At 48.7% G+C, this 12939-nt stretch overlaps 1 protein-coding gene across 3 annotated transcripts in view; it reads left to right on the plus strand.

The window, feature by feature from the left end:
- The window catches only part of POU2F3 (POU class 2 homeobox 3), a 76685-nt gene that overhangs the window by 26315 nt on the left and 37431 nt on the right, over window positions 1-12939 (plus strand). For all 3 annotated transcript variants that reach the window (XM_082682530.1, XM_082682531.1, XM_082682532.1), the window contains exon 3: window positions 5110-5144. In XM_082682530.1, the coding sequence (XP_082538656.1) occupies window positions 5110-5144 (35 nt within the window). The remainder of the gene's footprint in view (window positions 1-5109; window positions 5145-12939) is intronic.

A 12939-nucleotide genomic window follows, 5' to 3' on the forward strand; every position in this document is an offset into this window, starting at 1 on the left:
TGGTATATAAACACACTGGAATACTATGCAATCATCAAAAACCCCAAAATCTTGCCATTTACAACAATGTGGATGGGACTAGAGGGTATTATGCTGAGTAAAATAAGTCAATCAGAGAAAGACAATTATCATATGATCTCACTGATAAGAAGAATTTGAGAAACAAGACAGGATCATAGGGGAAACAAGATGAAACCTGAGAGGGAGACAAACCATAAGAGACTCTTAATCTCAGGAAACAAAATGAGAGTTGCCAGAGAGGAGGTGGGTAGGAGGGATGAGGCGTCTGGGTGCTGGACATTGGGGAAGGTATGTGCTATGGTGAGAGCTGTGAATTGTGTAAGACTAATGAATCACAGACCTGTACCCCTGAAACAAGTAATACATTCTATGTTAATAAAAATAAATAAATAATAATAACGTTTTTTAAAAAGAAAGAAATTTCTGATGCTTGTGGACCACTATTTCATCTAATATGATTACTACATCCTCTCCTTTCTCTGCGAAAGAGGAGCACCTACTTTACTCGATGAGTAAATCAAGTCCCGGGAATGGCTCACTAGTCATCTCTCAATCTAGAGCATTAGCAGTGGAATCAGAACGGAACAGGAATTGCTTTGGAGAGATGAGCCCTTCCTAAGTGCCCAGCACTGAGCTATAGAGCCATCAAAGCTCTGTTGGAGTGTCGTGGGGCTGGGGTCCTTGGGAGGGTCTGGCCAACCAGGTACCTCATTCACTTAGTTGGGATTCAAGGAGGACTAGGTATAGATACCAATGCAGGTTAAGAATGAATTTGATGAGAAGAAATGTCCTCCCCAGGCTCCAAGTGCAGCAGGTGCAACCTCATGGTAAGAGGCCTCTTGAGAAAGGCCATGGATAAACCTCTAGGCAAGAAATATTGTTCATTTTGTTGGCTGGTGAGTTTTAAAATTAAACTCCAAATTCTGCTTGCTCATCTTTTCCATTTTGTGGTTCTCATAAACAACATGATAATTGCATTCACAGTAATCAAAAGAGAAGACCTTCTTTAACTGTCCACAAAGCTGATGACCTCCTCCAAGTCCAATCATTTTGGCCCTCCACTGTTTCTCTCACTGTATTATTACCTCCTTCTGGAAACATCTCTTATCTCCCAGTCACCACGCTTGACTGGTCTTCCTCCTACTCGAGGGCCCACTCTTTCTCTGCCCCTTTTCTGGCTCCTCCTCCTCATACCAGCCTGGACTTTTCTTTCTTCTTCTTCTTCTGGACTCAGTTCCTTTGTAACCTGGTGGAGTCTTGTGGCTTCAAATGCAACCTATAAGTGGGTAACCACCCACATTATACTACTGACCTCACACCTCTTCTGAGTCCAAACTCACTTCTTCTCCTCTCCTGGGATATCTCACTGGCACCTCGAACTTACCTCATTCAAAAACATAGCTTTTGACATTCTACCAACAGCCTACTCTTCCCTGAGTCCCCCCGTCTCTGGTAATGGCACCACCAATTATTCCGTCGAGAAACCTCAAACCCTAGAAGTCATCCTTGATTCCTCTCCTTCCTTGTGCCGCACCTCTCATCCATCAGTCAGTGCTGTCGGCTCTCAATTCAAAATGCATTCTAAATCCAGGCTCTTCTCACCACCTCCACTGTTACTGTCCCTCCCACTCCACTGCCCTTTCTCATTGGGGTCACTGTAATGCCTCTCAACTGGTCTTGCTTCCTGCTCTCTAACCCCCTACCAGCTCCTCACCACAGGTTTAAGCACTGAAGTTAGATCGTGTGACAACTCTGCTCAAACCCTCTATCACTTCCTGTCGTCCTTCAGCTTTCACCACAACCCATCTGCCAGATGCACGTCATCTTGCCCCTGATTACCCCATTCTTCAGCCATACCAGCCTCATTACCATTCCTCAGCATGCAAGCCTGCTCTTGCCTTCGGTCCTGATACTTCTGTTTGGAATGATCTTCCTCAGACCTTCGAAAGGTTGGGTCCTCACTTCATAGAGTGAAATCGTCACCTCACCTCAGTGACCTTCCCAGACCACCTGCTTATGAAGAGCCTCTAACACACCCTTCCCCTGACAAAGTATTATTGTTCTCCACAGTAATTATCTCTAAGTGAACTTCTATATTTGTTTTCTTATTCCTTTTATGTCTCTTCAACTCCAAGAGAAGTCAGGGACTTCTGCTGTCTTCTCCAGGATTGTATTCCCAGCACCAAGAACAGTGCCTGGTACCTGGTGTGGGCTGAGTAAATGCATGTTGAATGAATGAATTTGCTTTTTTGTCAGGTTTTAGAATTACTCCTTATTAGGCCAACTTTACAATGTCATGGAAGGACTTTTTTTTTTTTTTTTTAAGGTAAAAGCTCCTTAAAAATAAAATCTAGGACTACCTGGATTATCTAGCAATTCCATTTCTGGGTATTGATCCAAAGAAAGTGAAGACACTACCTCAAAAAGATTTCTGCCCTCCCATGTTCAATGCAGTATTATTTATAATTACCAAAACATGGAAACAAGCAAAGTGTCCACTGGTAGATGAATAAGTAAAGAAAATATGCCGTGTATATGTGTATATACACATAGCATGGAATCTGGAACATTATTTGGCCATGAAAAAGAATGAAATCTTGCCATTTTTGACAACATGGACAGAACTTGAGAGCATTATGCTAAGTGAAATAAATCATAGAATGATAAATACCATATGATCTCACTTATATGTGAAATCTAAAAAGCAAGCAATGAAACAAGGAAAAAAAAACCCGAAAAACAAGCTCATAAATTTAGAGAACAGATTGGTGGTTGCCAGAGGTCGGGGGGGGGGGGGGGGGATAGGTGAAATGGATAAAAGGTGTCAAAACTTCCTGTTATAAAATAAGTCCTGGGGATGTAATGAACAGCATGGTGACTATAGTTAATAACACTGGATTGCATATTTGAAAGTTGCTAAGAGAGTGGATCTTAAAAATTCTCATTGCAAGAAAAAAACTTTGTAACCATGGACGGTGGTGAATGTTTGCTAGAAGTACTGTGGTGATTGGGTAGTTCACAATGTATACAAACGTTGAATCACGTGGTTCGCCTGAAACTAATATTGTATGTCAGTTACACCTCAATTAAAAAAAAGATAAAAGCAATTTTACCTTTAGGTCTATCTTTCTATGTGCAACTGCTTTCAGACTGTGAGTCCTTCCTACCTTTAGCTCCCCTTGCTGATTTTATATATTAATCGATCTCAAAATCAGACTGCTATCCAGAGGAGGTCAATCTGTGTCTCTCTGTAAGCCCTTCTCATGACCCACCCCCCCTCTTCATCTCCTGCTCTCATCTTGCTGGTGCCCTCACAACCATGCAGGAAGGGACACGTTTCCCCGTCCTCATTTAGAACAGAACAGAGCAAGGGGACTTAAGTTAAATCTCCAGAGGATTCTCTTAGATCCCATTCATTCTTCTACCAGCATTTCTTGAGACACTGGGCTGTGTTAGAAACCATGATGGCCACTGAGAATGGATGTCATGTCCCCCCTTTCATGGAACTCATAGTCTAGTGGGAGAGAGAGGCCCACAAAAAAGGAGTCCCATCATGTGCCATGTGGTGGTAGTGGGGGCTCCTGGGGTCCAGAGCAGAGAGGGACCAACCAACTCTGTGAAAGGGCGTGGTGCACAGAGGTGTGGAAACAGGACAGTCTTGGTGTGTTTGTGCATGACCTCTGGGTACCTGGGAGGGAATATGCCAGATCCTGAGGGACAGTTCTATGGGGCATTGAGTGTTGTGTTAAGAAATGGAGACTTTATTCCTAAGTTATTGAAGATGCAATGAAAAGCAAAAGAATTTTCTGATTGAAAGTTCTGAATTCATTCGCTTGTTCATTTATTCTTTCATTCAACCAGTATATTTTGAACTCCTGTTACGTACTAAACTAATCCTGCTGCTAGGCTCTGAGTGTATGGTGTTTAGTAAATGCTATTGCAGAACCAGCAGCCATGGCACACAAAGGAAGCTTGTTTGGTGGCTTTTGCCATAGAAAGGTTTTTTGGTTTTTGTTTTTTAAGATTTTATTTATTTGACAGAGAGAGAGTGAGAGGGAGAGAGTTCAGGCAGGGGGAGGAGCAGGCAGAGGTAGAGGGAAAAGCAGGATCTCCACTGAGCAGGGAGCCCAATGAGGGGCTTGATCCTAGGCCACAGGGATCCTGACCTGAGCCGAAAGCAGATACTTAACTGACTGAGCCACCCAGGCGCCCCACAGCCATAGAGAGTTACAGAAAAGGAAACTATTGGAGCTAACAATGGAAGCAAGTCCCCAAACAATAGGTATATATTTAAGCAAATTACAGTCCCCAGAAGGGAATATTAGGGAACCATTAAAAACGATGTTTGCAAGCATAGGAGGAAAAAAAGATTTATGGTGCCCCTTAATAGTATAGGGGATATATTAATGATGTTCACTGGGAAAAGCCGGGTGAAATTTATACAGGGCAGTGAGTATCAGTGAGGAAAAACAAGCATAAGAAGAGACCATAAAATATACAAAAATATGAATTACAGCTGCCCCTCAGCAAAGTGATTTTTCTGCTGCTTTATACTTTTTCTGTACCAAATATTTTCCTCTGTTAAGCACACACTTACTTGTCCCACCATAACTTGTTCCATTGTGAAAGGAAAGAGATGAACAGACAAGAAATGAAAGCCAGAGCGGGGGAAGCAAAGACAGACACCTGCCTCAATGACATGACTTAGGTGTCCTCTCTCTAGGAGGGTCAAGATGGGGCAACTGTGTTGGGCTGAGGACCCTCGGCTGGTCATTCCTTGCTTAGCCACGACAGTCTGTGCTCTGTCTGAGGGAGAGCAGCAGAACACACACTCCGGGATGTCAAGTACAATCCCGGGTGACTCTGGGTGACCTCCGACTAGTCAGTCTTCCTGGTAATCCACCTCCCTGGAGAAGAGTTTCCAAAGACCTCTCCAGGAAACAGGATAAGTAGGAGGATCCTGGCTGCAGGGGAAGCGGGTGTTCTTTTTCAAAAATCTAGACAATCCCCTCCCCTCATCGCCATTTCCCTCTAACTCTCCTCTAACTCTGCTAGCAACTCATATATTTTCATTTTTATCTCTTTCAGGAAATGACCGAAATGGCCTAGATTTCAACAGGCAGGTAAGGTGTTTCAGAAACAAAACCTTTATTCTATAAATGGGGGTGGGGGGAATATATTTATATATTCTACAAATGGGTAGGGGGGGGGCGGCCACTTAGACCACATCAGGTGTGGGAGATAGAAGAAGATTATGTCAAGGTATTTATTCATAGGGTCAATAGCTTTCTGGCTTGGAAGGAGCCTTTTGTCCAGCCCCTGCCCCAGGCCACAATCTAATGTTGGGGTCTCCGCTACCCTATCAACATAGAGTGCTAACAAATGGAGCATTTGCTTAGGGTTGAATTCTAGCCTGATGTGATGCAGAATCTGAGACCACAGCTCTCTTCCCATCATGGTGTTTAGTCTGAGTTTCCTCTTGAGTGAGTTGGTCCGCGTGGACCAGTTGTACGGAGAGGACTGTATGGAGGTACCAAGGATGAAGGACCTGGGACCCTCAGGGAACTATGACTGAAAGGGGAAGACAAGGAACCAAACAGGAGGAACAGAACAAGAGGGCCCGGGACAAATTATATAATCTGGCTCTGGGTGGGGGTGGGGGTCAGTGTAGACACAAGCTTGGCATCTTTGAAGAAAACCGAGTTGTGTGGGGTTTGAGTTAGTCTGGGCAGGCTTCGGGTGGAGGCAGGTGGTGCTGGACAGGGTGTGAGATGGACGGATGTGAAGGGAAGGATGGAGCAGAGGGAGAGGATTTTCCCCTTGAGATCAGGGGCTGGAGGGAAACTGAGGGACAGGGCTCGGACAGGGCGTGGTGCCCCAGCAGATGTGGGAGGGTGTGTTGGGGGGAGGAAAGCGAAGGTGGTCTGAGTTTTCTCCGCTGAAAATTTAATCAATTTCCTAAATTTGGCCAAGGTGGGTAGGGCAGGGGTACTATGCCAGGTGTGGGAATACAAAGAAAATTAAGACAGGATCTCTTCCCTGGAGGAGCGTAGCATGGGGAGAGGGAGAGAGAGAGAGAAGGAGAGGGAGAGGGAAGGAAAGAGACTCCTCAGGGAATAATCATATTACACTGGCATCCCTGCTTTGCTAGAGGTGTGTAGAAAGCCTGGTGTCCAACAGAAGAGGAAAGAGTTCATTTTCCCTGGGAGATCAGGGTAGGCTTCATGGAGGAGGTAATATTTGAATTTAGCTCGAAAGGGTGAGCAGGACTCTGTCGGGCAGAGAAGAGTGTGATGGGACGACAGAAGATCCAATGTGTGTGGGAGGGGCTTTGGAGAATCATTGTTTCCTTCTTGCTGATATTTTGCGTCCAAGTTTAGGTGACAGTCTGAGGTGGGACCGGGCGTGTTGCCCCAGCAGATGTGGGAGGGTGTGTTGGGGAGAGGAAAGCGAAGGTGGTCTGAGTTTTCTCCGCTGAAAATTTAATCAATTTCCTAAATTTGGCCAAGGTGGGTAGGGCAGGGGTACTATGCCAGGTGTGGGAATACAAAGAAAATTAAGACAGGATCTCTTCCCTGGAGGAGCATAGCATGGGGAGAGGGAGATTAGACTCCTTTATCTATAGTGATTCAAAGTCACTACTAATGTTTCCTAAAGGGCTGGGTCCTTTCTGGGTCTATCCTTCATGGTCAGAGAGAACAATAATCTGGAGTCCAAAGCCAGAACCTCTCAGGCAGGCCCTTTCTGCGTTTTGTTCACTGTGGAAGTTGGCTGACCAGTGGAGGCCAATGACTCTCTCTGTACGCGAGGTCTAAAGCAGAGGTTTCAGACGTAGCTACAAGGAAGGACGTGCCGCCAACTTGGTTTATGAAACACCGGAAGAGCCACCAAGGGAAAAAGACAGTAGAATCAGCTTCTCAGCCATGGTCTTCGCATATGAGACACATTCTTCTCTCAGGGATAGTGTTGCCAGGTTTGCTTTCAGGGCGGGAGGATGGAGGAGATTCCCAAGGATTCTGGGATCCTGAAGGAGAGTCCTAAGCAGGCTGGGATGGGTCCTGTGCGCTGTGCTTTCCACTCTGAGAAGGCAGGATGGCAGCCTGGGACCCCCATGCGCACCCCCTCGGGGTCCCAGGCCCTTAGGAGAGGATGCATGGGGAGGAGTTCATTCCACACCGAGATGTGACCACACCAGCCCAGGCCGGAGGTGGCCTGCTCCACAGGCCCAGTGGGTTGAAGTGCCTATGTGATCTTTTGGAAGCTTGAGAAACCTCTGTGCTTGGGACAAGGCTGGGGGCAGCCCCTCTGGCCCTAGGCAGCCTCCAGAGAGGCCCCTGACCCTTTGAACATCTTTGGGGGTGTGGTTTCTCCAGCAGGCAGGAGAAAGTGTGCTGGCTTCTGCCAGGAGTGGGCCTCACTTGAGTTTGCTTCACTTAGCATGGGGATGGGTTATTCCCTCCTCCCTCCCCTGGAAAGGCTTTTTGGATTTCTCATTACTGACAAGAACAGACATGACAGATCTCTCCTTTCAAGAACAGGGGAATTTTGGAGAAAGAGGCTCAGCCGGGTCACACTGCTTTATACTCTTACGCCAGAGCACTCCTCCGTTCACGCGTGTATACATCCATGCCCCCTCCATGCCCCCCCCCCCAAGGCTCCTCCCTGCTACCTGCCACTCTGTCCCTCAGTGCCATCCGACACGGACACCCACAGCTTCACATTCATTCTGGCTCCCCGCAGACCTATGGGGGGGCCCCAGGATCTCTCAAGCCACTGCATTGATGGTCATACCTCCACACGTCACCAGGAGGGAAGTAAACCAACATTCGCTGTCTGCCACGCTCTATGCAAGGGGCTTTGGGTACTTTATCTCATCAAATTCTCGCTCTAAACCATAGGTTAGTATCCTCATTGGACAGGTGAGGAAGGGGCCTCCCAGGCAGCCCCACCTTTTTTTTGGGCAAAGGATTTGGGAGATTAACTGATGTGCTGAAGGTCACATGACTGGACAACCGGCAGAGCTAGGACACGAACCCACATCCCTTGGACACCAGAGCCCATCTTTCCCATGATGCCCTGCTGCATCCTTCTCTACATTCTCTCCGCTCTCCGCTCCCAGCACACACGCCATCCTCAGGGAGAGGCCTGGGACCCAGAGGCTGAGTGTGACCTCACTGTGACTAACTGGGAGGAAATGGGCGGCAGAGGGTGTGGAGAAGGGAAGAAAGGGTGGTTGTGTAGGAGCAACCTGGTATGGTACAAAGAAGGGGTTGGCAGATGCCGAGAGCAAAGGATGAGCTGCTGCCCTTGGTGAAGCCCCGGCTGGGAAGCCTCAAGCCAGTTGGTGCAACTGGGAGTTGCAACCAGGTCTTGGCTAGACAGTCCTACAGTTGCGTGAGCAAGGGATGCTGGCTCATCAGGAAGTTTTTCGAACTGAGCCTGTTCACTTCCTGGTCCCAGGAAAGCAGCCTGAGCCTGTGTGGAGAATTGTGGGAAGACCCAGGGACCCAGGGCCAGTGCTGCCTGCTGCCCCGGGAAGGATGAGCAAGTGGAGAGGCAACAGGCTAAGACCAGATCCCTGGCCGGGAAGGCGGGTGTCCTGGTGCCAACGTGTTTCTCTACCTCTCCCTAGTCGTTGCCCTTAGACAAACCCCTTCATCTTCCTGGGCCTCAGTTTCCTCTCACATACAGTGAAGACGTTTGCATGAGGAGATCTCTCAGTCTGTCTGTTATGGCCCCTTGTTTTTTCCCTGCCCTATTCCGACTGGTTGGCTTGACTCCCACTCTCCTTTCATTTCTTTCTCTGAAGAGAAATAGGGGAGACTATCTGACCATTTTTTCACCCTGAGCAGGAGACTGTGGGGGGAAGGAAATATATCCCATGATATCTTTCCAGTCTTTATGATTTTGTGTCATCCAGTGAAAAGAACCATTTGAAATGTAGGGGCAGAGGCAGAAGGACCCAGCAGGCTGGCTGTGGGGCCCATCGTTCATTCTTTGAATATTTAGTCATTCTGAAGCTTTGGGTAGAGGGTGTGAGGAGTAAGAAGATAAGTTACAAAACTGTGCAGTGAATTCTGTGAGAAACCAGTAGAGCTGGGCTCCTGGATTCCTGCCCGAGGATATCATCAAAGAGATGGTGTCTGAACTGGGAAATAGGGGAGGAGTAAAGAATTTGACTGGCAGAGAAGGGTGGCAAGAATATTCCAGGCATAGGAGCCCATGAGGGCTCACTTGAGAGAGGGCATGGCTTCAGGGGAAGTGTGAGAAGATGAACACGGCGGGAGATGAGAAAGGTGAAGTTAGAGTCGTGGGTCGGGCCAAGTTGTGAAGAACTTTGAATGCACTGCAAGGAATTTTCTCTTGTGGGCAGTAGGGAGCCACTAGGTGTTTTCCAGCGTGACTAGTTTCATTTAATGGAAGGGCATTAGAGGGGTGTGGGTGAGAGGGGAAGGAAGGGTGAGGAGAGGCCTGATGGAATGCTGTTGTGGTAGGAAGAAGTGGGCAAACCTCAGGAGAAGGATGAGAGCAAAGAGGTCAAGCACGTGAACACAGAGTCAGACCGCCTGGGCTGGAAGCATGGCCGTGTGGCCTTGGGAAAATTCCTCACCACCTATGTTCCTCAGTCTCCTCATCTGGAAAAGGGGGAGAATAATGGTACCTATCTCACAGAGCTGTTGCAAGTCAAATGAGAGTGTGTGTGCCTTTTAGGTAAGTGTCTAGAACATGTATACTGTGTAAGTATTTGCTATTTTTATGACCGTGTTAGGACGCATTGGAGAGACCCAGATTTGAGAGAGAGGGAGACGGTCTCTGATGGACAGTCAAGAGGATTTTGGCAACAGCTTGGACTACATGGCAAAGGAAGGGTCCAGCATAATTCTTAGATTTCTAGCTTGGGATGCTAGGCATTAGAGAGACTGCAAGCAGAGCTCAGGAGATCGGGAGGTAGAACAAGTATGTCCAGATGATGGGAGGAGCTGAAGGCAGAGAACGGGCTATAGGTACCAGTAACACAGAGAGAAACTGGGATCTGGGGCCCAGGGGAGAGGTCGGGATGCATACCAGGGAGTCACCACTGAATTGAAGCAGTGGGAGGGAGGGTCCAGGTCCCCTGGAGATGGTGTGCAGAAGGGGATGGGGACCCTGGGAAGACCTGCAGAGGAATCACGTGTGGAACGGGCTGAGGAGTGGGTGCCTGTAGACGAGATGAACAAGGAAGATTGGTCAAAGGGATGGGGAGGAGAGCCACACCCACAAAGGAGAGATCTTCATAGCACGGGGGAGAGCCACAGTGTGGAGGACTGCAAAGGTGTTGTAGGGCCTGAAGCTTGAGCACGGGTTCACATCGTGGTGTCTGTGCTAAGAGCAGATGCCAGATTGCTGCAGGCGGGGGGCGAGCTGGAGTTACGGAAATGACAGAGACGTGCTCATGCGGTGACAAAGGGGTGGGGTATTGGCCTAAAGTGGAGACAGTGTGTGGGGAAGGCTTTGGAAGATGAGGAAGACTTCGGTGGGTGTGGGCGTGTGGCGGGTTAGGAAATGCCATCAGCATAGGAGACAGAAAAGAGAGAATGCGGACAGAGGACAGACCCACTGGAGGGTGTAGCCTAGGAGAGAAGCAGGACTCATCTGAGAGGGTAGCAGGACTGGGTGCCCTGTTGGTGAGTTCAGAAGCCCAGGGGACAGCTCTCTGTCACCATTGCCCACTCTTTGGACCAACAGCTACCTTCAGAAGGACGTCGGAAGGTAGAATTGGCTTCCAGGGGCTTGGAAAGTCCATGGGGACAGGGGCACCCTTGGGAAGCCTCATGCTATGCTGTCCTGGTGACTCCTTGCTCCCCACGGGCCACGAGTTTCTGCCAAACAGATCAGAGCAATGTTTCTATGTGTGTTGTTGAGTGCCATCTTGCTGGATGCTAGAGTTCTCTGAGGCCAGAAGGATATCGGACGCAAGTTGGCAGGTGTCCTCGTCCCTAAGCTTCCTGCCACCAAAGCTGAGAATCAGTGGCTGGAGGTTTTCTCTCTGTCCTAGGCTTGACGGCTTTCTCAGCTCACCTGCACGAATAGATGACTGCCCCATGCCCGCCATGCCAGCTAGCTGGGAGCAGTTGCCCCCGCGTGCCCCCACACAGCATTAAGCTTTACGTTGGATGGGATGTTCCTTCTTTCTGGAGCGTGAACCACCAGGGTTTTCTGGCTGCTCCCAGGACGTGTTGATTTGTAGTATTTAATCGGCTCAGTGGGGCGTCTTCTCTAAAATTCTCTAAAATCAACAAAATTCAGCCTAAGGGAATTAGGAGCCTCTGAGGGTCCAGAATGACAGAAAGACTTCTCCGGGGGGCCCACGAGGGGAATGCAGGCCAGGACAGACCAGGCTCTCGGGCTGGCAGGGGAGGGTCCGCCGGGACGGCACAGTCAGCACTCTCCCCTGGGCGCTCAGGGAGCAGCCTCGGGAGAGCCGGCACCAGAGCTGCCAAGCTCCAGACAGCAAGGGGAGGAAGTGATTGACCAAGTTCGACCATTTCATACCGTGGACCCTGACTTCCCTGGCTAGTTAGGAGTCAGAGGGACTAGAACATGGGTCCTGCCCAGCCAGTGGGGAAGAAAATGCAGGGGAGGGAAGGGAAGTCCCCGGCACTGGAATATTCATGCCAGTGGGGCTGGTTTTGCAAGTCTCAGCCAAGCAGGCACACGTTGCCAGGCAGAGGTCAGGGTGATGAGCTGGGGGTTGGGGGGGCTCTGAGATCCCCCTGCAGGACCCTCAGGGGGTGGGGATTAAGGATGGCAAGGCTGTCGATCCTCTGAGGCTTGTTTCTCTCTGCAGGGCACTCAGCTTCTGGTTCCATGCTTCCAAGTGGAGACGGGATTCCGGGGGTGCGGGGGCAGGCTAAGAGACAGAAGAAGATGAGAAGCCAGCAAACTGCATTTTGCCCAACCTCAAGTGTTGAGACGTAGCATCCTTCATTTTTACCCCTCTGAGGTGCCGAAGTAATTGAAAATCAAATATAGGAGCCTGGCGGAACTGTGTTGGGGATGTGATTTTGATTCAGGGCCACAGTGGGCTTCCAAAGACCTTATTTCAGGATTAAATTCAGCCACGAGGCACAGGTAGATCTGGGGGAGGACAGACCTTAAAGTCCCCTGCTAGCCAACAGGCAGGTCTGAACAGAGGGACCAGAAGGGACCAACCCCCACACACCCACTTCCTTCTAAAACTGTGGTTCTCAGCCTTATCAGACCCAATGTCCCTTGGAACGAGGATTCTAGAAAGCCCCCTGAATCTCCTAGAATGGAATTTATAGAAAACACAAGTAAACAACCACAGGGATGCTCTGATCCAAATAAAAGAAGGAGAAAAAATTTAAAATAAAATAATAGCTATTTCAGCAAGCAAATCCTTGGGTGTGCTCCCGGGGAAGGTTCAATGGGCTAGTAGCAGGCTAGTGCCCAGGCAACAGACACAAATACAGACTGGTAATGGTATGTTCTATTGGCAGCTCAAAAGCCATGATTTTCCAAAATGTTAACTCTCCTAAGATAAAATTCACACCAAAAATGGCATCCCCAGAAAAAAGCCAGTGCCTATTAAAAGTATACAAAAGATACTTGGTACTCATATAACAACAACAAAAAAAAACCCCCAAAAAACTGGGTACTGGGCTTTCAGGATTAGAGGCAGGCTGCTCCCTGACACAGATGTCCGATGGGGCATTTGGAAGTTGAATGAAAGTTGCCTGGAGCATAAGTGCTTCTCATTCCCTCCCCTTCTGCATTGCGGCAGGTCTAGAGTGCCTGCCTTCTGCCCAGTAAATGCAAATCGAGCCTCCCCAGGAGCCAGAAGAACCACCCACAGGTTTCAGAAAACGATTTCCAGGTTGGCCGTCATCCCCAGTGAGGATAGTGGACCCACCAGGG

This window comes from Mustela nivalis (genome assembly GCF_964662115.1).
Source record: "Mustela nivalis genome assembly, chromosome: 9".
Taxonomy (NCBI): Eukaryota; Metazoa; Chordata; class Mammalia; order Carnivora; family Mustelidae; genus Mustela; species Mustela nivalis.